The following is a 23704-nucleotide window of genomic DNA, read 5'->3' on the forward strand; positions in this document are numbered from 1 at the left end:
TTGAGTAAAGGTGTGCAAAGGCCTTGAGGTAGACCATGCATGGTCCTGGAAGGTGGGAGACAGATCACAGCAGTGTGGCCAAGTCCACGGGCTTCCGCTTTAAGGAAAGGGCCACTTTTCCTAAAGGCCTGAGGGGCCCTCGGCCAGGGCTCTCAATCCTGCTTAACCACCAGGCTGGCCACAGGATCCCGGGCAAGAAGAGGAGCCTCAGGCCTCTGCTTCTCCCCGCAATGGCCGTGACAACAGCCACCATGGGTGTGCCGCAGCCAGGAGAGAGTCCGGCCGAGGCTGACTGGGTGGGCCGGGGGAGGCGCTCAGGCCTCGGCGGCACCCAGCGGGCACCAGCTTGCAGCCAGGGGCCCAAGACCAAGCCCAGGCACCCTGCCTCTTCAGTCGCCCGCGGGGCTCAACCCTTACACTCAGCGTTAACCCAGAAACCTAGGAGCTGCTGTGGGCACTGCCGCCCTCCCGGGGTTGGCTTGCCGCATCTGGGGCCAGGCCCCTGCCAATCACCTTCCGCCTGCTGGGCGCAGCCAGAGGGGAGGCTGGCTGGGAGGAGCCGCCTTATCTGGTGAATCCAGGGCGTTCCACCAGCCTCACAGGCTCAAGAACAAAGGCTGCAGCCTCCCTCATGCACCAGCTGGCTGACAGCTGAGCGGGCTCAGAGAGGGGAAGGGCCTCGCCTGGAGGCACACAGCCGCTACCCCCAGGTCTGTGCAGGGCAGAGGGCAGAGGGCACTGGGCAGAGGGCAGAGGGCAGGCTGCCGGGAGTGGCCCTGGGGTTGGTGGCTGGGTGAGGTGGGACCTTGAACCTTGGTCTTTATCTGCCCCTCATGCAGGAGTCGCATCGGCTGACCGGGCCAAGGTGAGGAGAAGCCCATTCCCGGGGGGCATGGCAGCAGCGACCTAGGCCTCTGTGCTATGCTCCCGCCCGGGCAGGGCTGCCTCTCGGGGGCCCAGCTCCCTCCCCGGTCAGGGGGACGGGGTCAGGAGAGGGCAGAGGGAGCCACACCGGGCACCGGGCAGGGCAGGGATCAGCTGCTTCGGCCTGCTCCAGGCAGAAGCTTATCTGGGGCCTTTTAAAACCTTGGCTCAAGTGCTAGGGACAGGAGCAGGGTCCTCATCCCCAGGCCCAGAAGGGCTCCCTCTAGGCCTGCGCCTCCAGGCGCTCCTCATGGCATCGCTGCTTTCTAGGGACCCCGAACTCCAGGGCATCACCCCCACCTACCATGCAAAGAACCTCGGAGCAAATGAAGACCCTCCAAGACCCCGCTTCCTGTCTGCAACGACGGGTGTGGGCGACACGGGGCACCCTGGCAGGGAAGGGCCTGCCTGCCCTTGTAAGCCAGGAGGCCTGGCACAGACGGGGTGGGGCAAATGAGGGCCCCCCCACCCCCGAGCGTGCCCCTGGGGTTGCAGTGGCGAACTCAACAGAAGCGTGACATCCCCAGATGCGCTGAGTCAGCCTGGAACCCAAACCGTCACCCAGGACAACACGGCCTTTAGCCCTACCATGTACCCCTCGGGGGGGAAAAATGTTTGTAAAAGTCTACATCAAGGATAGAGAACCCAGGCTGGGCGTGGGGGCGCACGCTTGTAACCCCAGCACTGGGGAGGCTGAGACAGGAACATCGCGGTTCACAGACAGCCTCATACTTAGTGAGGCCCTCTGCAACTCAGTGAGACCCTGTTTCAAAATAAAGAATAAAAGATAGGGCTGGGGGTGTAGCTTGGAAGTAGAATGGCCCTGGGTTCCAAAAAAAACCCTACCAGTGGGCTGCCGTGCATGCCTGCAATCCCAGTAGTACGTGAGAGGCCGAGACAGGAGGATCACGGGTCAGAGGATAGTCTCACCAACTTAGTGAGACCCTGCTTCAAAATAAAGAAAAGGGGGGCTGCAGGTGTCGCTCAGAGGTAGAATGCCTCTGGGGGTTCAATCCTTAGAACCCCCCCAAAATGCCTAACACACAACATTCCTTGGGTTTCATTTATTTATTTTCTGTGTGTGTTTGTGGTACTAGGGATTGAACCCAGAGGAATTCTACCTCTGAGCTACACCCCTAACCCAATTTAATTTTATTTTCAAACAGGTCTCCCTAGGTTGATGAGAGTCTCACTACTTGCTGAGACTGGCCTCGAACCTGCGAACAAGTGTGTACCACCCCGCCCGGCTTACCCCTGCTTTGAGGAAGGCCCAGTTTCTGGGAAGAAAAGCCCCCGGGTCACATCCCGCTGGCTCTCCACGGTTTCCCAAGAGTCCTTCCTAAAAGGATCGACTACTTCCTTTCCTCTTTGGTTCCATAAAGCCCACTGACTTCCAAATTTCAGAGCTTTCAGAGACTGCATCTCTTTAAGTACGCCTTTTCTCTCTAGAACCCAAGTGACGGCGGGGCGTTGGTGACATCGTATATTAAGGAGGTACCATAAAAATGAATTGCACTGTAAAAGTGGCCTCTTCACAGACAACCTTGGCTCCAGGGTTAAATGTCTAACTCGTACTGTTACCAGCGGAGAGATCAGATAAATCAAGGGGCCGGCTTCCCCAGCCCCGGCGGGTAAGCCGGGCGGGCACAGGCGAGGAACCTCTCCCAGGTAACGGTCCCGTTGCTGCCTGAGCGCCGTCAGTGTCTGTGGGACCAAATGCTCTCAGAGACAGCTGTCAGACACATTAAAAAAAAAAGGGAAAAAAAACCCACACGCGCGCTCGCACCAAATGCCAAAATATAATGAAAATTCAAACAGCTAAAACAAATATAACCATAAAAAGACTGGGATCCTAGACGCAATCTCTACAATTAAGCAGTTTTCTGCTATATAGCGATAATCACCTAATTATACTATTAATGACAGTTCAACCTGCTTTGAAATAAAAGGACATTCTTCCATAACAGGATGCCAGCTGTTAGTTACAGATGTCAAACATCTTTAAAGTGTTATTATTAAGGGGGAGAACTGGAAAAAAAACCCTATAAAATGAATACATCCATACTCTTTCCCCCCTCCGTGGAAAAAAAAAATCACAATTAGCGATTTTCCTTTTGCAATGCCCTTGTGAAAAAATAAAAATAAAATATAAAAGCCCACGGAGGGGGATGAGAGGAGAGAGGAAGCTGCCCCTCCCGGCCGTGCCGGCCGCACCGCGCCCAGCCAGCAGGCAGGCTCTGTGTGTATTTTAACGGCATCTTTAATTCCTCCCAATGAAATAACCGCCGGAACCAGGATGTTTATGCCGGATAATAGATCTCCCAGCGATTCTGCCAGAGCTGCCCGGTAAACACAAATGTGGAGGGCCTGGTGGGGAGGCAGTTAGCTTGCGGGGGCCGCGGGTCGCCCTAGGTGGTGCGGCCTGGCCGCCCGGGCCCTGCAGCCATAGGCTCCGGCTCACTCCTGCCGGTATTTCTTCAAACCCTGTGCGCCTGTGACATTCTGTAGCGCCAAGGTGTAATAAATATCCAACGATGTCTTCTGACAATAGGCAGCCACATTTAATTAACTGAAGCGTAAAAAGCCAGGGCCAGGAGAGGGGGCTCGGGGCCAGCTCCGGAGCGGGGGGATTAACCTTTTAAGCCGCCGCTGGCGGGGCGGGCGCAGCCTTGTCAGCAGGGTGTGAAGACAAGCTTGCTGAACCCCAAGGGGTCAAGTCCCCGGCCTGCCCGCGGGCAGGGCTCCGCTGCAGCTGGGCACCAGGCCTCTTGGGGCCTGCAGGGGTGGATGCCCCCGGCTCAGCAGAGCAGACGGCTGCTGTCAGGCGCCGTCTGGAAGCACCCGCCCCTCACTGGCTCGTGGCCCCCCGGGCCCTGGCGATGCCCGGGGAGGAAGCGCTCACTCTGGTGGCCCCCTGACCCCGGCCATTGTCCAGCAGAGGAAGGGGAAGCTCTCTGGAGGTGGCCACAGAGGCTGTGCCTGGGGGGTCCGGGGCAGCTGGCGCCCTGAGCAGCACGGGGTGTTGGGATGAGCCCCCGGCTGCACCTCCAGCGGCCCTGCCACCGGGATGGGTGGCCCTGAGCAATGGACTGGACACGGGGATTCTCCCCGGGGCGGGCTGAGGAGAGACTTTCTGGGTGCCTGCTACCGAGGGTCATGGCTCCAGTGTACGGCTTCCATGCCAGTACTCAACAGCTTCCTCTGCCCCACAGGAGAGCGGGGCCAGCCCAGCCCTGCACGGCCTGGAAGCCCTCCAAGAAAAACCCAGGCTGGGGGCCGCCTGTCAGTTGCAGGCAGAGCCAGGTGCCCTGCGAGTGGGAGGTGGCCGGCCCCTCTGAAGCCTGTCCCGGGGATGATCCCACGGAGGTCCTGCATCTGCCCTGAGATCCCACCCAGGCGCCCCAGCCGCGCTCTCTTTTTCTATGAAATTCAGCTTGGGAGAAATGCTCTCGATTTCCCAGGAAGTTGTGCAGAGACGCAGGGAGGCCACGCCTCTGCGGGCTGGGGTAGGGAGCTTCCCACGCAGACTGGCAGAGCCGCCGGCCACCTGCTCTGGACTAGCCCCGGGCTGCTATTAATAGCAGCCACGAAAGTCACGGTTCAGCTCCTCAGTTTCCAAATAAAACCTGTCAGAGGACACAGACGGTAAGGCACAGGGACATGGCTCCATTCTACAGCTGGGTAAACTGAGGCTCGGGGGAAAGGCTGGCGGCTCTGTCCAAGGATAACACAGTGTGAGATATAGACCCCGCAAGCCCACCTTGGTACACAGCCAAGAGGAACGGAACCGGGTCCACATAGAACTTGTGCACAGATGTTCAGAACGGTGCCGTGCACAAGAGCCCCAAGGGAACACTGCCACGCATCGTCAATAGAGGACAGATCGATACAGCGGAGCCCTGGCTGGCTGAACAGTGGAATATTACTCAGCCACAAAAAAAGCTCTGAGCCAGGCTGTGATGTGAACAAACCCTGAACGCGTGATGCTGAGTAAGAGCAGCCCGTGCTTCATGATCCCGGAGGCAGGGCCCGGGGCAGGTGGCCCCCGCAGGAGAAAGCAGGTCCGTGGCTGTCGCAGGGGATGGGCAGGAGGGGAAGATTGCCAAAGGAGACAGGGTGGGGTACTTGTGCAATTTTGTGAAATTGTTTACGATATGGTAAATACTCTAAAGGATATCTATTTACTTATTTACTTTTGTGGGTCTGGGGATGGAACCCAGGGGCTTTCTGCCTCCCAGCTACAACCCTAGCCCTATTTTGTATTCTTTATTTTGAAACAGGGTCTCACTGAGTTGCAAAGGGCCTCACTAAGTGGCTGAGGCTGTCCTCGAACCACGATCCTCCTGTCTCAGCCTCTGGAATGCTGGGATGACAAGTGTGTGCCACCAGGCCCGGCTCTGGCTTGTCATTTTCTTAACCAAGACTTCAGGAGCTGGAAGGACCCGCACGCGGTGGCAGAGGCAGGACTGGCCTCTGCGTAGCCCGCAGCTTTGTGACCTGGAGGGGTGTAATGCAGCTGAGTGGCTTGGACGCCGGGCACAGCTGCCTCTGGAATCAGACTGTTGGGGTTCAAAGCCGGGCTCTGCCACCTGCTGGCTGTGTGACCTTGGGCAAGTCGGCTAGCCTCCCTGTGCCATCTCTCCTGGGCAAACAGGGCTGAGATAACACCTCCTGCCTGGCAGGGCTGAGGGGTGGATAAGTCAATCCATGGAGGCCCCTCCAGGCCTAGCCTAGGGTTTGGGGTGCCCCGTGCCCGGGAGCTACACTCTCCCCCAGCCTCCACTGTGGGCCTCCTCTCTCAGGGAGGCCCGGCCTCTTCACTCCCGCTCTTCTCCAGTAAGGGCCACCTCCCCCCCCACCCCGTAACAGCCCCCACGCCCTTCCAGGAGTTCCTAGGGACCTCTGGGCTCCCCTCTTTGGGTTTTCTCCAGCACTTAAAGATGTTGCTGAGGTCCCTCAATGGTGGGCGACAGGGCTGGGGAGCCCCTGGAACCCAGGAGGAGCACTGGGTCCGGAGCAGCCTCTCTCCAGCTAAGAGTCCCAGGGGGAACCCGGTTTCCTTCTCCAGAAAAGAAGAGTTAGGCACAGCCTGGGGGAGGGATGACACTGGACTCCAGAACAGCTGGTTTGTGGGGCCCACCAGGCCCCCAAATCCAATGGCACCTTAGCATGGAATCACCCCTTTGGTCCTGAAACCCACCCTGGGAGGTTTCTGCCCCCCCCACCCCCACCTGCTTGAGGTCACCCAGGTTCCAGACTCCCTGGCCCCCACCCTCTGCTTGGGCTCCTCCTGCTTCTGACCCGCCCAGTTCCAGGGACCCCTAAGACACATGGAAGACCTACCTTCCTGGGTCCCGCGGAAGACCTGGCCACCATCCCAGGCCCTTGCGGGGGGGGGGGGGGGGGAGGCAAGGCTGTGGCTCCTTCGTCTGCCCCGGGGCGGAGGTCTGCACCGCCCAGTATAACTTCCTGGGAGGCAGAAATGCTCTCTCTGGGCCGCCAGCTCCGTGTGGGTGCTGAGCACTGGAGATGGAGTCTGTATCGCCACGCAATCCAGGTTTTGCCTTGGCTTCATTTTGGTTTATCTTAAGTACAGTCACACGTGGCCAGAGTGTCAGGCAGCGTGGGTCCGGCCTGGGTTCAAGCATGGACCCCGCTCTGCACACTGGGGCCTGGGCCTTGAAGGGCATACCTGGTTCCAAGGACCAGGGGATGGGAGCAGAGCCGCGGCCCTTTCAGACCCACTGAGTCGGAACCTGTCCTTTAATAAGATCCAGGATCCTTCAAGTGCGTTGTAGGGTTGGTGACACCAGAAGGGAAACCTCTCTCCTCCTGAAAGGCCCCCTTTCAGAACTCCCTAACTCACCAGCATCGGCTCAGGCACCAGCTCCTGAGGGAAGTCCTCCCAGATTGCCCCTGCCAATGGACCGTCCAGTGCCTGTTATAGGGCCTAGGACTCCGCCACCCCCGGGGAGGGGACTCGCAGGCCATCGAAGGCTGAGCCCTGCTGTCCTCTGTGGCCAGGCAGGGCTGGCAGGAAGGACCTATGACTTACTCCCAGCCCTCCCCTGCCCTCCGGGCCTGGCTTGCAGCAGGTGCTCAGGACGCAGCCAACGTCTCTTTCCAAACCAAGGCAAAGAGAACAAAGTTGGTTGCAGGCTATTTGCTTTATGGCTCCTCCTGTTCTGCTCACCCCACCGGTCCAACCCGCCAGCTGCCGCCTGGAGGTGACAAGAGCCCTGAGTCAAAGCAGGTTCCAGAACCAGATGAAAAGCCAGGCAGGTGGCATTACAGGTTTCAAAAAGCCAAATAAAACCTTGTGTGCTTCTCGTGACCCCCTCTGCCAGCGGCCTGGCTGTCCGGCTTCGCCACCCCGCAGGCGGCAGTTCTCAAAGGGCTGCGAGGACGAGCCAGCTGCGGGAGCCCCGGGAGGAGGGTCAAGGGGCGCAGGACTTGGTGGTGCTCCACTGTAACCCCAGTGCTTGGGAGGCTGAGACGGGAGGATAATAAATTAGAGGCTAGTGTGCTGTAATTTATAGCAAGATCCTATATCAAAATAAAAAAATTATATATAAAAAGACCTGAAAAGCCGCTTGTAACCCCAGCATTTGGGAGGTTGAGACAAAAGGATCATGGTTCAAGGACAGCCTCAGCTGATGAGATCCTGTTTCAAAATAAAGAAAAAAAAAATGGGGCTAACGGTGTAGCTTGGGGGTGGAATGCCTCTGGGTTCCATCCCCAGTACTGGGGGAAAAAAAAAAAGCTGCAGGTGTAGCTCAGAGATAGAGTCCCCCTGGGTCCAATCCTCCCTCCCTCCCCCCCCCTCACACACACACACACACACACACACACACACACACACACACACGGAGTGAGGCTGCACACCTCTGGTAAGCTCTGGGCTCTGAGGATTTCGTCTAACACCAACGCCCCTGAAGGCCAACCCTGACCACATGCCAAGGTGGTACACAGCGCCCGCCCCAGAGGGGGCCCCCACGCCTGGCTGCAGCCACTGGGCTTCCTAAAAGCCGCCCCTCTGGAGAGCTGGCTGCAGGAAGAGGCCGCTGAGCCTGGGGACCCGGAAGCCGCCAGAAGCCTCCCTGCCCCAGCCTCCACCCTCAGGCCCCAGCAGGAAGCGGCTTCCCCGGGGCTGCAGTTGCGGGGCCTGTCCAGGCGAGGCAGGTGCAAGGCCCTCCCAGGGGCACCAGACAAAGCCACCCGGGCTCACAGGGTCCGGGACGTCCCCAGGGCCCTCGGCTGAGGCCACCTGTAGCCAGAGCGCCCGTCCTGCAGCTGGGGCTGGGAGACAGGCTTCCCGGGAACACGAGGACGACCTCCGCAACACTAATACCAACAGAGAGGGCCGGCCTGGACGGAGCCTTTTTGCTCTCACAACAACCTTGGGGAACACCTTCCGTGTTTTACACTGGAGTAAACACAGAGGCGCGGGGACTTTGAGGACCTTGTCCACGCTCGTGTAATGAATAAACAAACGGCAAAGACGGTATGCAAATACCCTGGCTTCTAGGAAGAGACCCACAGCCCAGTGCTGTGGCCCACACCTGTAATCCCAGTACTGGGGAGGCTGAGACAGGAGGATCACAGGTTTGAGGCAGCCTCAGCAACCTAGTGAGACCTGTTTCAAACACAAAAGCCAGGCGTGGTGGCGCACACTTGTCATCCCAGCACTGGGGAGGCTGAGACGGGAGGACCGCAGTTCACAGACAGCTTCAGCTACTTAGTGAGGCCCTCTGCAACTCAGTGAGACCCTCTTTCAAAATAGAGAATAAAAAATAGGGCAGGGGGTGTAGCTCAGAGGTCAAATGCCCCTGGTTTCCATCCCAAAACCAGAAAAAAATAAAAAAATAAATAAAATAAAATAAAAAAATAGAGCTAGGGGTGTAGCTTGGAGGTAGGATGCCCCTGGGTTCCATCCTCAGTACCACACACAAAATAAAGCAAAACATCTCCCTTAAGGTACAGCAGGGTGACGAGGGCGGGTGGTCAGCCCTAGGGAGCCTGGGCCTGAGGTTTTAGACTTGGAGAACAGCGTGGGCTGGTAGGACGCAGTGAGGCGAGGTGCCCGCAGGAGACCTGGCAACACGGGCTCAGCACCACTCAGCATTCAGGGTGGGTCTGAGTCCGGGGCAGGCCCTGTGGCATGATCCCAATGGCCACAGCCATGACCGACCACGCTCCAGAAACCAGGAGCATGGCCCTAGGGGGCTCCGGGCAGGAGCAGAGGTGGGGAGGCCATCCTTCCGGTGTCCCAGGGCTGTGACCATGAGCCAGGGGTGTCCGCCGCAGCCCGCACCCCGCTCTGACAGCAGCTAGTGCCTGGGGCGTGAGTCACGGGCCCCACCTACACATCAAGAAACTGAGGGTGCAAGGAGGGGCTCCCCAAGAGCGTGGCCTGCCCAGGACTCAGAATCTGGGTCAGGAGCCTGGCTGCTGCTCCAGCCACTGATCAACCCCGTGCCGGAGTCCACAATGAATATTCATGAGCCTATCCGGTTCCACACTTGCATTTCTGGTCCAAATTAATAATTTACCAAGGAGGTTCATAAAATCAGGCATGGCTCATTAGCAGCTCCCCAAAAGGAACTCCGGCCTGCCCACTGACCCCGGGGAGGAGCTGCTCTTACTGGGACAAGAACACCCGTATTTTCAGACTCGCCCTCCCCTGTAATTTTTTTGGGGGTGGTAAACCTGATCCTGGGAGCCAGGATGGTGGAGACCAACGCTGCGGGGGCCACCAAGGGCCCAAGGTCTCTGCTCTAAGCCCTCCGCACACTCCTTCCAGACACCCTGGAGTGGACCCAGGCAGCTTCCGGGCCAGGCCTACCTGGGGAGGAGACTTCACGGGGCCCAAGTGGGTGGCCGGAGCACCTCTCCGCAGGCTGCAACACCTCCCATCCCACAGCCTCCGGTAGGTTTCCACTCCCCCATGGAGGGCTGGATTCTCCTCCAGCTGAACCTGGGTGGGCTCAGCCCTCTCCTAACCCAAAGAAAGCGCTGTGGGTGCCACAGTGACCCCCCCCCCAAGACACCAGCTTCCTCCCTGGGAGCAAGAGCCCTGAGGCCGGATCCCACCAGGATGCAGGGAGGCTTCCGGCCATCAGCAAGCAACCAAGACACCCCTTGAGAGGACGCAGACTCCAGCCCGCCAACCCCTCACCACCCAGCTCCCCAGTCTGCACCCCATGCCCCTCGGGAACTCCTGACCCACGCTCTGTACAAGCCGCAGTGGTTTTATGGCCATGGCTCCCTCCCTCCCAAGAGCTCTGCTCCCCGGAGATCCATGCCAGCCCCGAGCTGTGCGTGTGACCTGTTCGCCCAGGAGCCGGTTGGTGTCTGGTGTCTTGGGGTTAGCGGTAAAGGAGATGCAGGGAAGGCTCTAATCTGCCTGGGAGTCAAACTTCCTGCTAGGGTGGGGGGGGGACACCTTGTCCCAGGCCTCAGGATCTCAGATAGAGGAGCTGCTACTCTTGACAGGTTCCCAGGGCTACAGGAAGCCAGGAGTAAACCCCCGGGCAGCTGCAGCCCTGAGCCTGGCACCCCCAGGCCCCTCGCAGTGAGCTCCATTAAGACCCAAGCATTATCTCCCTTCTCTTCCTTAATGCCCCCAGCGGCCCCCCTTCCTCTTGTCAGATAATCACGGAAACCGGCAAACGGTTGACACAGTTACCAAGACAACAGAGGCAGGCGTGCGAGGAGGTCTGGGAGCTAATCCTAACTGAATTACAGGACAAGATGACAAGGGCTGGCCGTGGCAGGACCCGTTCAAAGCGGGCCTGGCCCAGACAAGACGCCGGCTGCCCGGGGCCGCGCCACTTGCTGCTAACGGTGACGCTGCAGCCCGCCGGGGGGCTGGGCGGAGGAAGAGGTCCGTGACAATGAGGTTCTCCAGTCAAGAGGGTCTGTCCAAGCCGGGTGTGGTGGCGCAGGCTTGTAATCCCAGCATTGGGAAGGCTGAGACAGGAGGATCACGGTTCGTGGACAGCCTCGGCTACTTAGTGAGGCCCTCCACAACTCAGTGAGACCCTGTTTCAAAAAAAAAGAATAAAAAATAGGGCAGGGGGTGTAGCTTGGAGGTAGAATGCCCCTGGGTTCCCTCCTCAGTACTGCAAAAAAAAAAAAAAAGGGGGGGGGGTCTGTTCAACTCTGCTAGAGACAGAGAGACTAGACTGGAGGGTTGTGGGAAGGAGGGGCCAGGACCCGCTAATCTAGGGCTACCACCTTGGGACAGCCATTTCAGAAGCCTGACCCGCTCCTACCCCATGGTGGCCACTGAGCAATGTCCTCTGCAAGGGACAATAGAGACGGCTGGCCAGGGAGAAGCTCTGCACTGACAGCAGTCTGGAATCTGAGACCTGGGCAGTACAGAGTCACAGCTGGGAAGAATTAACCCCGACAGTAATTACAGCTAATGGTTCTGCGGCACTTGGCCCAGCTCCCCACCATTAACCCTCCACATGAGCTCCCCAGGACCCCGGGGAGGCAGGCACCACTCCTGGCCCCGTTTAAGAAGGCAAGGACGCTTGTAATCCCAGCATTCGGGAGGCTGAGACAGGAGGATCGTGGTTCGCAGCCAGCCTCAGCTACTTAGCGAGGCCCTCTGCAATTCAGTGAGACCCTGCTTCAAAATAAAGAGCAAAAAATAGGGCTGGAGGTACAGCTTGGAGGTAGAATGGCCCTGGGTTCCAGCCCCAGTACAGGGGGGAAAAAAAAAGGCAAGGAAAGAGAGGCCCAGAGAGGGCAGTAACCTGCCCAGAGTGACACAGCTGGGAAGCAGAGGCAGGAAGGAATTTGGTGACCTGCGCCTGTCTCTGTGCTCCAGAAGAGCTGGTGCCAGACCCGGCCAGGACACCCCGTGAACCCCACCTGCAGGAGGCGAACAGGCTGGACCAGTCTCATGGAGCGCTTGCAAAGGCAGGCCGCCCGCCCTGCCCACCAAGGGGGCCTCTGAGGACCAGGAGCCTGCACCCGTAGCCTCTTCAGCCAGGACTAGACGGGAACTGATCAGGTGAGTAGAGGGGTCTGCCGGCCTCCACTCAGCCTCCAGGCTTCAAAGCCCAGCCTCTCATCTCCACGGTGCAACCAGTCTTGGCCACCTGTCCACTCACCTGGGCTGGACAGTCGCCTAAGGCCCGGGTCCCCAGCTGTCCTCCAAGTGGGCAGGCTGGCCTGGCAGCTTGTGGGCAGAGGGCACACAAAAGCTCCTGCCTCATCCCGTTCCCCCTCTGCCACACGGGCATCCCCGGGGTCTCTGGACCTTTGCACGTGCTTGGCACATCCTCTAGAATCTCACTGGGGCTAACGCCTTCCTTTTTTTCCTGATCTCTGGCCACCCTCTATAAAACAGCCTCCATCCCCACACTGGTTCCCTGAACACCCGTTATTTTCACTCCTGGGATTGCAATGGGGACACTTCTGCCGAACGGTGCAGTCCTTTGGGGCTTCTCGGCCGTGGCTCCATGGGCCTGGACCCATGCCTGGCACATGGAGACACAGGCTGGGTGGGTAAGTAGAAGCACTGGTTGCTTAAACACCCTGGATCCCAGCGGGGCGTGGTGGCGCACGCCTTTAATCCCAGGACTTGGGAGGCTGAGACAGGAGGATCCCAGGTTCGCAGCCAGCCTCAGCTACTTAGTGTGGCCCTCAGCAACTTACTGAGACCCTGGTCCAAAATAAAGAATAAAAAAATAAGGCTGAGAGTGCAGCTTGGAGGTAGAATGCCCCTGGGCTCCATCCCTGGTGCCACAAAAAAACAAAAAACAAAACAAGACATAGGACTGGGAGGGAGCGAGAGGAGACGTGTGTGTAACTCAGAGGTTGAACGCCTCTGGGTTCAATCCCAGCACACATTAAAAAAGAAAAAAACAAAGGCCAGGCATGGTGCAACACACCTGGGATTACACTTGGGGGCTTAAACACCGAGCGTCGCGGGTTCTCAGCCAGCCTCAGCTGCTTAGCGATGCCCTCTAGCACGCAGTGAAATCCTGTTTCAAAATAAAGAATAAAAAATAGGGCTGGGGGTGTAGCTTGGAGGTAGAGTGCTCCTGGGTTCCATCCCCGGTACTGGAAAAAAACAACAACAACAAAAAACTGGGTCCCATCCACTGGAAACAGAATCAGGTCCCCCTCACTCTACGACCATTAAGACCAAACATGAAGACTAAACATGGATCCAAGCCTTCCTGCCTTCTATCACGCTATTTGCCCCTCACTGGACAAGCTCTCCTCCTCCTTCCTGCCCTCCTGGCGGGCAGGGTGGGGGGTCATAGAAACCACTGGCCCCTCCCAGCAGGGCCCACCTGCATGCAGAGGGCAGGGGCCGGTCCTGGTGGCCTCCCTCAGGGCACAGCACCCGGGGCGCTGGGTACCCACACTGAGGGGCAGAGGGGCCAGCCCCCCAGAGCCTCTGGCCACCACGGCCCGTCTGCACAGGGCGCATTCGGCTGGCCGCTCAGCGCCCTCTGCTTCTGGAAGGGGCTTGGCAGTGCGGAGGTCCCCTGGGAGGGTCCCCACCTCCCAAACAATGCGAGCTCCGGGCCCACCACTAGGGGGCGCAGGTCGGAGCAGGGCAAGGCGCTGGCTTTCTGGCCAAGTGCTACCAGAGTAGAGGGCCCAGAGCAGGAAGCTGAGCAGCCCTCCTGGAACCCCCAACAAGTCAAATGGCTGCCTGCTCTCCTGTCCAGAGAATCCACCGGCCTCAGCACCGACACCAGCACCCCATCCCTCAGTCCACGCCACGCCGGCTCAGTGGCACTGCCTCCCGTCCCCCTCCCTGGCCTGCCTCAGTCGCCCCCAGCCCCACACTGCTGCGCCGGATCCCCTGTGCCGCCTCTTTCCGGGAGGCCCCTGGCTGCCCCTCAGGGACACTCTGGAAGGTCCCAGAGGGCTGGCCTTGCTCAGCCCTCGCCCTGCCTGTCCCGGGAGTCGCTTAAGGACAAGACACAGACCTCCCTGACGGCTCCTCCTGGCAGCCCAGCGCACCTGTCCCTGCCGGACCAGGTAGGCCTGATGGGATGAGGCTCAGGAGAGCAGAACTGGGTCACAGGCACGCACACGCTCGCTGTGAAAGCCACGTTCTAACAAACCCCCGGCGGCGGTCTGGCCGTGGGCAGGCGTGTGCCCAGGCTGGGACCCCAGAGAGACCAAATCCAGAGAAAAGGGTGGCTGCGGCTGACCTGAGGTCCCACCCACGTCCAAGGCTCCCCGATTTCCCGACCCCACAGGCCATTAAGCAAGTGGCCAAATGCCCAGCGGGCGGCGGGCCAGGACTGGTCAGAGGGCGCTTCCTGTGCTGCTGCGGGCGGGGCAGGGGGAGCCGGGATCTGACCCTGCGGGCCAAGGGCTTCCGGCGGGGCTCTGGGCGGGAGCTGGGGGTGGGGCGGGAGCCGTGCCAGCTCCCCTGGACCCCGGCCAGCCCCCACTAAGCTGCAGGGGCGCCCAGTATAGCCGCAGGGTAACCGGCAGGCCAACAGCTGTGGGGGGCCTGACACTTAAAGGGGTAGCCGGAAAAACACATTTCCCCTAAAGACTTATAAAAAATTCTCACCGATTTCTTTCTCCCTTTTACCCCAAGCTTTCCCAGTTCTAAATATGCCACTTAGTAATTTTATGGGCGTACCAGGCTATACATCACACCGTTTTATGTTCCTAAATTAACAAAAGGGCTTTAAATCTATATGGGGCTCTTAAAAGAAAGGAACACCATGTCTATTTTTATTTCCTTACCCCCAAATTCCCTCTTCCCTTTTGCTGGGGTCTCCTGACAGAGTGGCCGGACCACCAAGGAGAGACCATTCAAGTACAAGGATTTCTCCAGGGAGGAGGTTTTTGAGGGGCTCCATGGTCCCGCTTCTGTTTTGTTTTGGTTTTTTTAGTAGTACTGGGGGTTAGTTAGACTCAGAAGCATACTACCTCTGAGCTATAACCTCTTTTTAATTTTTTTGTGTGTGGTACTGGGGATGTTGAACCCAGGCAGGGGCATTCTACCTCTGAGCTAACCCCCAGCCCTATTTTTTAATTCTTTATTTTGAAACAGGGTCTCACTGAATTGCAAAGGGCCTCATTAAGTAGCTGAGGCTGTCTGTGAACCATGATCCTCCTGTCTCAGCCTCCCAAATGCTGGGATTACAAGCATGCGCCGCCATGCCTGGCTCCCCCTTTTTTAAAATTTTATAGCCCTTTTAAAATTTTTATTCAGAAGCAGGGTATCCCATGTGTACTCATTCGAGTCACCCCTCCATGCCAGTCTGGTATGGAGCTGTACCTATCCTCTGTATTTCTATCTAATAAACTTCTTTAAATCTTCAACAACAACAACAAAAAAAAGCAGGGTATCCCTAGGTTGCTAAGAGTCTTGCTAATTTGCTGAGGCTAGTCTTGAACCAGCAATCTTCCTATCTCAGTCTCCCAAACGCTGAGACAGCACTTATAACTTAGATGCCCAGACCAGAGGATAGTAGTCCGCAGACAGCCTCAGCCACTTAGTGAGACGCTGTTTCAAAATAAAGAATAAAAAATAGGGCAGGGGGTGTAGCTCAGAGGTAGAATGAATGCCCCTGGGTTCTACCCCTAGACCCGCAAAAAAGAAAAAGAAAAAAGAAGAAAATAAAAGAAAAGCCACTTTCAGACTTAGGAAACTCAATTTTTCCCATGCAGAACATGAGAGGCAGAACAGGTCTCACATCTACCAACCCAATCACACTAAGAACTCAAGGTGATAAGATCTTCAGCTTCCCCGACCTGCTTCCTGAGCTGCACAACTCCAGGGTAGACCAGATGACCAAACCGCACTTGGCACTTGGGTTGGGGGAGGATCTACATCCAGGGAGAGACAGGACAAGAACACTGGGCTGGGGGCAGAAGTGTTCTCCGGCACGGGCCCCCTGTTCAGCTCTGTCTGGTTTCTGTGCAGCGACGCTCCGCTTTCTCCAGCAGGAAGGCAGGCAGCTCTACCTCGGCCCATCGGCCGATCCCCAGGACCACGCGGACCATTTGCTCCAAGGACAATGGGCCCCTGACTTGGGGGGTAGGAAGCCAGAGGCTCCCAGCCGGGCCTATCAGATTCCCACCCGTGGCGCGGAACACCACCACACCGCGGCAAGCAGAGGCCTTAATAAGAACCAAACTGAGGCAGGGAGGGAACCAGAGCCGGCCCCTCCTAAGGGCTGGGCCACAGCTGGGACAGAAGGGCCCCTGGCTTTCCCAGCGACAGATGGAAACGTGGCGGCCCCTCCCCAGTTCTCAGGGGTATCACGATTAATTGGCGACTGCCTGGGAAGTGCTAGATGGGAGCCTAGTGCCTGTCCCCGCTGAGTTTCTGAGCTGTAAGTAAGGAGCTTTCTCAATCGCAAGGAAAATAGCAACTGTCTTCCTTTGGTCAAGGTGCCCCAGAGAAGGCCTGGGGCGGAGGCGGCCGGGCCCAGAGCTCCGGTTCCACGTGTCTATGACAGCTTTCCATGACCAGCCAGAGGCTGGGTACCAGTGGTCACAGCTGCAGCTATGGGGGACCCCTCACCCCAGCTTCAGCTCAGACACCAGTACCTAGTGGAGACCCACAGTTCTGGTCTGGCCCGCCCCCTCCCCCAGACACTGCCCCCAGCCGAGGTGGGCCTGGCCAGAGTGCCACATCCAGCAGGCACTTGCTAGAAGCGGTGGGGGCGAGGTAGAGAAAAATCTGCGTGGCTCCCTGGGGGTGAACAGAAGGGCCCAACTTCACTCTTCCAAGCGTTCCTAGCAGGGAAAGCCCCAGCTTCTTACCAGCCCCTCCAAGGCTGTCCCCCGAGGAGACCAGGCCAGGCCCAAGTCCCCTGAGGCAGCCAGGACAAGAGTAGCCCCAGCAGGCTACTGGGCGCAGGGCCAAGGCCAGGCCTCAGTTTCCTCTGGGAGGGCCGGAGCATCCTTCCCGCCAGGGCACAGGGATCCTGACAGGAGGCTGGGGTCAGCGAGAGTTCAGCATGGGTGGGTGGCTGAGGGCTGAGGAGGCCCTCCCTCCCAGGAACACCAGGAAGAAGATAAGGGGGACAGGAGGGCGCCACCGCCAAGACCCAGGGCCAGCTCCCTCCCTCACACTCTGGACAAATATTTATGAAGCAGACTCTGGAGCCAGGCTGTCCGGGCCAGAGCCCGCGAGGGCATTTATTGCTCCGGGGACCTCAGCTTCTCTGTCCCTCAGTTTCCTTGGCCGTCAGGAAGGACAGGCGTAGCCGGACCTCCCGGAGCTGTTCTAAGGCGGGTGTAAACGAGCACCACCTCTGGCCCCCCGGACGGACACTGTGTAAAGAGCGCTGCGGCCTCTTCTTTCTCCTTGTTATTATTTTTTAAAAATTTCATGACCGTTAGTATTGGCCTGGCATTGGGCCCAGGACAAAGGAGACAGGCGGTCCCCACCTGCGTGGAGCTCAGCGCCTGGCGCGGCTCACACGCTCCCCGAGGCTGGGCTCCCTCTCAGCCAGTAAAAGAGTAGAAAGAGGCAGGACACCACAGGCAGAGGTGGTCATGGAGGCCAAAGCCCGGTCCAAAGACCCAAGTTCAAGTCCCCGCCCGGCCGCTAAGAAGCTCTGACGTTCACTGAGCAATTGCGTTTTGATAATAGTAATAACCACCCCAACGAGAAGAGAAGCACGCTCACAACCACTCATTAGACGTTGGCTTCATCCTGGGCGCCTTTGGTCAGGCCCAAGGGGAGGATTTGCTGCACAGATCAGAAGTAAATTCCTCAGGCCCGCCCGCCCATATGGTGTGCTGTAACACTCAACTTTGCCACTGTGGTGTGAAAGCTGCCAGAAAGGAGACATAAAAGAATGGGCGTGGCTGGGTGCCAATAAAACTTTATTTACAACCGGCAGTGGCCGGCACCCCTGGCATCTCAGACACCCAGGGAGACGCCACCGTGGATCCTGGTTCACAGATGGAAAAGCTGACGCCCTCTGGGGCGCTCCGGTCACCTGCCACAGTGGCAGTCCGGGCCAGCCTCGGCGCTCCTGCCTGTCAAGCAGGAGCGGCCAGTCCCTGAGCCAACCTTATGGGCCCCAGGCAAGGCCGGATGGGCAGGTTCTGGGCCCCGGCTCCTGGTGGTTACAGACACCTCCATGGGGGATGGCTGTGGGGACAGAACTCAGGGACCAGAGGGTCCTCTGGGGCCTGGGCTCTGCCTCCCACCTCACGGACCACAGGGGACCCGGATGCCCACTGCGTCCTTGAGCCTCGCCCGCCCACGGTGGTGGGGGCACCTCCACGCAGGGCCCCTCTGGGCCTCACACTACTCATCTGTGAAGTGGGCAGGCGCCCACACCATCTTGGTGGGGAAGTGGGGTCCAGAGGAGGGGTCTGCAAATCACTATGCTCACGGATTAGGCTCCTGCTGTGCCCGTCCCCCCACGATCTGAGATTGGACTGTGGCCCGCGGAACCAACCTGGCCGGGTTCTTCCCGGTCAGGCTCCACCCTGAAGAGTAGACTGGGTGCAAACCCCGGTAGGAACATTTTAAAACAACACACTTGAGAGAGAGAAACACCTTTAGCTGCCAGCTGAGAACCCTCATCTCCCCAGGGTGCGGGCGGGGTGGGGTGGGAAGGGGCAGGCGGGAAGAGTCCTCCCTGCTGCCAGCCAGCCCCAAGCATGTGGCAGGCTTTATCACAACCCGGGCTGATTCTCCCTAATTGCTTTGAATTTCCCAGCCTGACACTTCCTCCTCTTCTTTCTGAGGCTCTAAGTGTAAACAGAAGAAAGTCGGTCACCTGATTAATATGCACCAGCAGCCACCAATGGCAGGTGAAGTGGGGTGCAGATTACAGACACCTGTGCTTCCAAGCCGCCCGCACTTCAGCGGCACCCCTGAGCAAGTTCCTCCAGAGGGGGGGGGGTCGGGGGAGACGCTGGGAAGGGGGGGATGCTGTCCCTGCCCTCCTGGTGCCACCCAGAGGACACCCGCAGGGTGCTCCGTCTCAGGCCTAGGTCCCTGGGGGAGGCCCCTGGGTGCCAGCTCCCAAGCACCACCTGTCCTGCTGGGGGGAGGCAGACAGGTTCAGCCTAGGAAGGCTCTGTCCTTTGCGAAGCTGGGGGTTCCCGGTTCTAATTTTGGTTTTGGTTGGACCTGCTAAAGTGCGGGGAGAGGGGGGGGTTGCCTCGAGAGGTGGCTGATTTGCATTTTAGGCAGGAAGAGACAGAGAGACAGAATATGAAATGGAGACCCTGAGAAACACCCTTCCTTCCTATAAAAATGGTGTAGACATCAGCAGGACACAGTCCTAGCCAGTTACCGGGAGGGACTGGAGCCACAAAGGCAGAGTAGAGCCGACATCCCACGGGGAACCTCTTCATTGGTTGTGCTCTGTTGGCTGGGCTCCCTGGTGACCCTTGGCCCTGCTCTGTTAACTTGGTGACCAGCTCGGCCTCTCAGGGCATCCAGGGCCACGGGGGGGGGGGGGGTGCCAGGCCCGCCGTCCATCCGCTCACGTTCTTCCTGGGGCTCCAGGCCCCCAGAAGCGACAGATCCTCTGAACACAGGGGGGGGGGCACAAAACCCAACCCCCAGCCACGTGCGCACCTCCCCGGCAAAACAATTCAGAGGGAACCCGCAGGGCCGCCCTCAGCAGCCGAGGGCAGGGCCGGCTCCTCCAGACAGCACCCCGACATCCGCAGTGCCCCCCGCCGGGGCCGCCCCAACTTCACAGCCACTGTCGCGGCGCAGAGAGGAGGGAGCGAGGTCAACACACGGCTGGTGCCTAGAACAGGCGGCCACACGCACAGCCTCGGCGACCTCGGGGCGGCGGCCCCACCCGGGGGCCCGGGCACTCCGACCCCAGGGCGCTAGGGGGAGGGCCCGCGCCCCTCCCTCCCCGGCCCTTCCTCCGGGCCCGCGCCGGCTCCGGGCTTCCCGGAGCTGGGAGTGTTTGCAAGGGCTGGGGTCCCCGGCGGCCAGCTCGGGAGGGGCTCCCCCGCCCCCCGGCCGCCCCCCGGGCTGCACGCGCGCCCGGCCGCGAACAGAAAGTTGCGGGGCGGGCGGCCGTCAGCGCGCAGGGCGGCGGGGGGCGCGGGAGGCGGCGGCGCCCCCGCCCGCCGCAGGGCAGCCCTCCCCGGGAACCCCGCCGGGGGCGCGGGAGGGGCGGGGGCGCCGCCGCCCGGCGGGAAAGTAACTTCTCGCCGGCGCCCCCGCCCCAGCCGCGGCGCGCACGGGCTCGGGCAGACAAAAGGGGCGGCCAGCGCTCCGGCCGGCGGGGAGGACGGCGGGGAGGACGGCGGGGAGGACGGCGCGGACCGGGCGGCGCGGCGCTTACCTGGTAAGTAATACAGAGGCGGCTTCAGTCCAAACATGATTCGGGTTAGAATTCCATAGTGCCAGAAGGGACGGAGAAGGAAACGGAAAATATATACTTAAAAAACAACCACCCAGCAATGGAACCCAGAGCGCCCTCCGAGCCCCGGCGCTGCGGGACGGCCAAAACAATAAAATAAAAGCAAAAAGAGCGACGGGCGGGGGTGCGGGAGGAGGAGAAAAGCTATCAGTTCTGCCCCAACCGCGGGCTGGCCGGAGGCTGGCGCTGGCCGCCCGGCCCTGCCAGGTCCGCGGAGGCGACGGAGCAGGCGGCCAGCCCGGCGCCGGCGTCCCCGCCGCGTGCGTATTTTCTGCCTTTTGGACTTGAGATGCAAATAAAAAGGGCGGGGAGCGGCGGAGGGGGGCGGGCGGGAGCGCGAGGAGCGAGCGAAAAATACAGGGGAGGCGAGGGTGATGAAACTGGGGGCTGAAGATCTCCGGGGATTACTCATTGGCAAGGAGAGGAGCGCGGAGGGGGCAGGAGGAGGAGGGAGCGCGGCCCCCGACGCGCGCGTAGCCGTCCTTCCCCCGTGCGGCCATTTGAATGTCAAGGGCGAGGGTCAAGAGACCTGTTTCCAACAGGGTTTCTCGTTCAGAACCCGGAGGGAAGAGCCAGGGGGCGGCGGGAGGGGGTGTCTCTGGTTGCCAAGGAGAAATCGGCTTTGTTTTCGTTCCCCTTTAGCTACCGGGGGAGGAGGGGGAGGGAGGGGAGGCGGAGGCGGAGGGGCGCGCGGGAGAGGGGCGAGGAGAGAGGAGGACATTAATACCCAAACAGCCCAGAAGTACCGGGGGGCGGCGGCGCCGGGCACCGAGAGAGGCCGGGACCGCGAACCCGTCCCGGGCCGCCGGGGCCGGCGCCCCTCCCCCTCGCCTGCAGCCCCCCCACCCCCCTTGGGGTCATCTCCCCGGCCGGGCGTCCCACCCCCGACTCAGACCGGGGGGGTGGGGAGGGGAGGAGGGCGGGGAGGAGGGGGAGCCGGGGAGGCGCGCGCGGGGGCTCGGCCCGGCCGCGGGGCGGCGCGGGCGCGCGCGGCGGTGGAGGGCCCCTCGATCAATTTTCATGCGAGAATCATTATCGGTAAATTGGAAAGCTGGCCGCCTGACAGCAGATTTGTCTCTCCTAATGAAAGCGAAAGGGTAGGGGCGCCGGCGGGCGGCGGCGGGCGGCGGCGGCTCCTTCCGTTTCCAGCCGCATCATCTCCAGGAGCAGCTCCGGGCTTCGCCGGCGATAATGATAGTTTCACGTGCGAGCTGGCCCTGGGCGCCGCGGCCAGGCCGGGACGGGCGCCGGGCACCGGGCACCGGGCGGTGCTGCCCTGCGCCGACGCGGGCCGCCAGCGACCCAACCCCGCGCCCCCCCACGCCTGACAGCCGCGCGAGCCGGCTCGCCCCGCACCCGGAGGAGGACCCCGGCCCCGGTCGCCTTTTGTGGAGCCCACGCAGGGCGCCCCGTGAGCTCCCGGGCGAGCTGGGCGCGCTCCTTTCTTTTCCTCGCCCCCCCCCGCCCCGCTCCTTAAAAATCCGTGTTGCAAGTGTAATCAAATGCTTGATGCCGTCTCCCACACTCTCCCTGCGCGGGCGCATTATCAGATCCGGGAAGGCATGCTTCCAGGCAAATAGACCTAATAAACGCTATTACCGGGATTCTGCAAGCCCCGGCTGCACCATAGTAACGAGCGCCCCGGCTAATTTGGTTTAAGAAACCGATCAACTGCACAGAGCGCGTGTGTGAGCGAGCGTGGAGCCGGTATCTCTCCTCCCCACGCCGCCTCCCTTTCACACCAGCTCAAGAAGGCCCCATGTGATAATTCCCCAAATCGAAGGGGAAAAAACCCTGCCGCCAAACCACATCCTGCGCGCTCTGTCCAGCCCAGCGATTTTAAAGAGACAGGACCCCTTTACCGAGAGCCTCCCCCGCCCCGGGCACGCTGCAAAGCCGCCTCTCCTAGTGACGATTTGTTTTCAAGCCCCTTTGCCTCCTGAAGGGCCCCTGGGGGCACCACCAGCTGGGAGCCATGGCTCGGTGTCACTAGGGAGACACCTTTTGACCCTAGATACAATTATGGTTTCAGGAGCAGACCTGAGCCCGCAGGTACGCGCAGCGGGCCACCGCGGTCACGCCGGGCTTGGGTTTCTGCCGATCTCTCCGGCCCCTGCGTAAACTGGGGGTCTCCAGCGACAACACCAGGGTCCCTGATAAGCGCGAGTGGGGGGTGTTCGGATGACAGTTCAACCTGGAATTGTGAGTCTCTAGGGGAAAGAGATCCGGAGGGCCAACTGGAGGAGGTGGCGAGGACCCCTCACCAACAACCCCCCCCCCAGGAAAATCTTAGATGGGCTGGGCGGAGCGCTCCTCCCCGAGCCAACAGCTGGGGCGCTGCGCGCAGGCGGTGCCTTTCCCCGGGGTGCACGCAGCCCAGGCCCCGGGGAGGGCGCCAGGCCTCGGGACCTGCAGGAAACTGGCCGCCGGAGCCGACCGCGCCGCCGCCAGCAGCCGGCCGCTCCGCCCCCGCTGACCCGGGAGGTCGCGCCGGCCCTCGGCGGCCGCGGCCCTTTGTTTCCGGGGCTGCGTGCGGCGCCCTCCTAACACCCGCTGGCCCGGCGAGGGGGCGCCGGCGGCGGGGTCTGGGGCCGGCGTGGCCTCCGATTGCCCCTTATCACCAGCCTAGGCCCCTCTGGGAGTGGGGGGGGGGTGGCTGCCCCCACCCCAACACCTCACAAGCTTGGAAAAACTCCCATTCTACTTGGAGGGAGAGAGGAAATAAAACTACTTTTAAAAGACCCTAAACTACTCGTTTCTGTTGTCATTCTTTTATTGGTTTTTAATTCTCTGGGATTACGTGAACAACAGTAGTAATTAATACTAAACCTTCCTCTACTGTATATGTTAATGGCAGGAGCCATAAAAATTAATTTGCAAACATGTCATTACACAATAGCTGCACAGGCAATAAACCTGTAATTATGGGCCAATCATAGGCAGGGTACAGAGGGAGGGACGCTCCCCCAATCTGCAGGAGCCCCCCTTCCCTGCTAAAGGGAGGAAGAGATCCCTGCAGGCGCTCCCTTCCGGAACCACCTGTGGAGGATGCCCCTGGTCCCAGGAAGGGGCCGGTTTCTGTCTAAAGCTCCAGGTGGCCTGACCTGGGTGCCCCAACTCCTGGAGACAGCCACTCAGGGGTCAGCTGCAATGGCGGAAGGAGAGTTCACTCAAAACCTGGGGGAGCGCCAGGGTTTGGCGGTGAGCACCCGCTACTAGGAGAGAGAGACACAGGGCAGAAGTCCCATGCCCGGGTGGCCAGCTCCAGCAGCTGCTAGGGCTTCCATGTCTAAGGCAAACATCTCCCCCAAAAGCATTTGGATGCCTGCATCAAATTATCTTAAAAGGCTCCAGCCAAACCCTAATTGCTTGGAGCCACACCCTGGGAAGGAGGGAGCTCTGAGTCTAGG

The 23704-nt window shown here is 60.1% G+C and overlaps 1 protein-coding gene across 1 annotated transcript in view; it reads right to left on the reverse strand.

Moving 5' to 3' along the window:
• The window catches only part of GSE1 (Gse1 coiled-coil protein), a gene marked incomplete at both ends in the record, with an annotated part of 96323 nt that extends 76070 nt beyond the window's left edge, over nt 1–20253 (reverse strand). The window contains one exon of the mRNA XM_080704362.1: nt 20217–20253. Coding sequence (XP_080560488.1) covers nt 20217–20253 — 37 coding nt within the window. The remainder of the gene's footprint in view (nt 1–20216) is intronic.
• Between the last annotated feature and the right edge of the window lie 3451 nt (nt 20254–23704).

The sequence above is a fragment of the Muscardinus avellanarius genome, assembly GCF_963383645.1.
Source record: "Muscardinus avellanarius genome assembly, chromosome: 10".
Lineage (NCBI taxonomy): Eukaryota > Metazoa > Chordata > Mammalia > Rodentia > Gliridae > Muscardinus > Muscardinus avellanarius.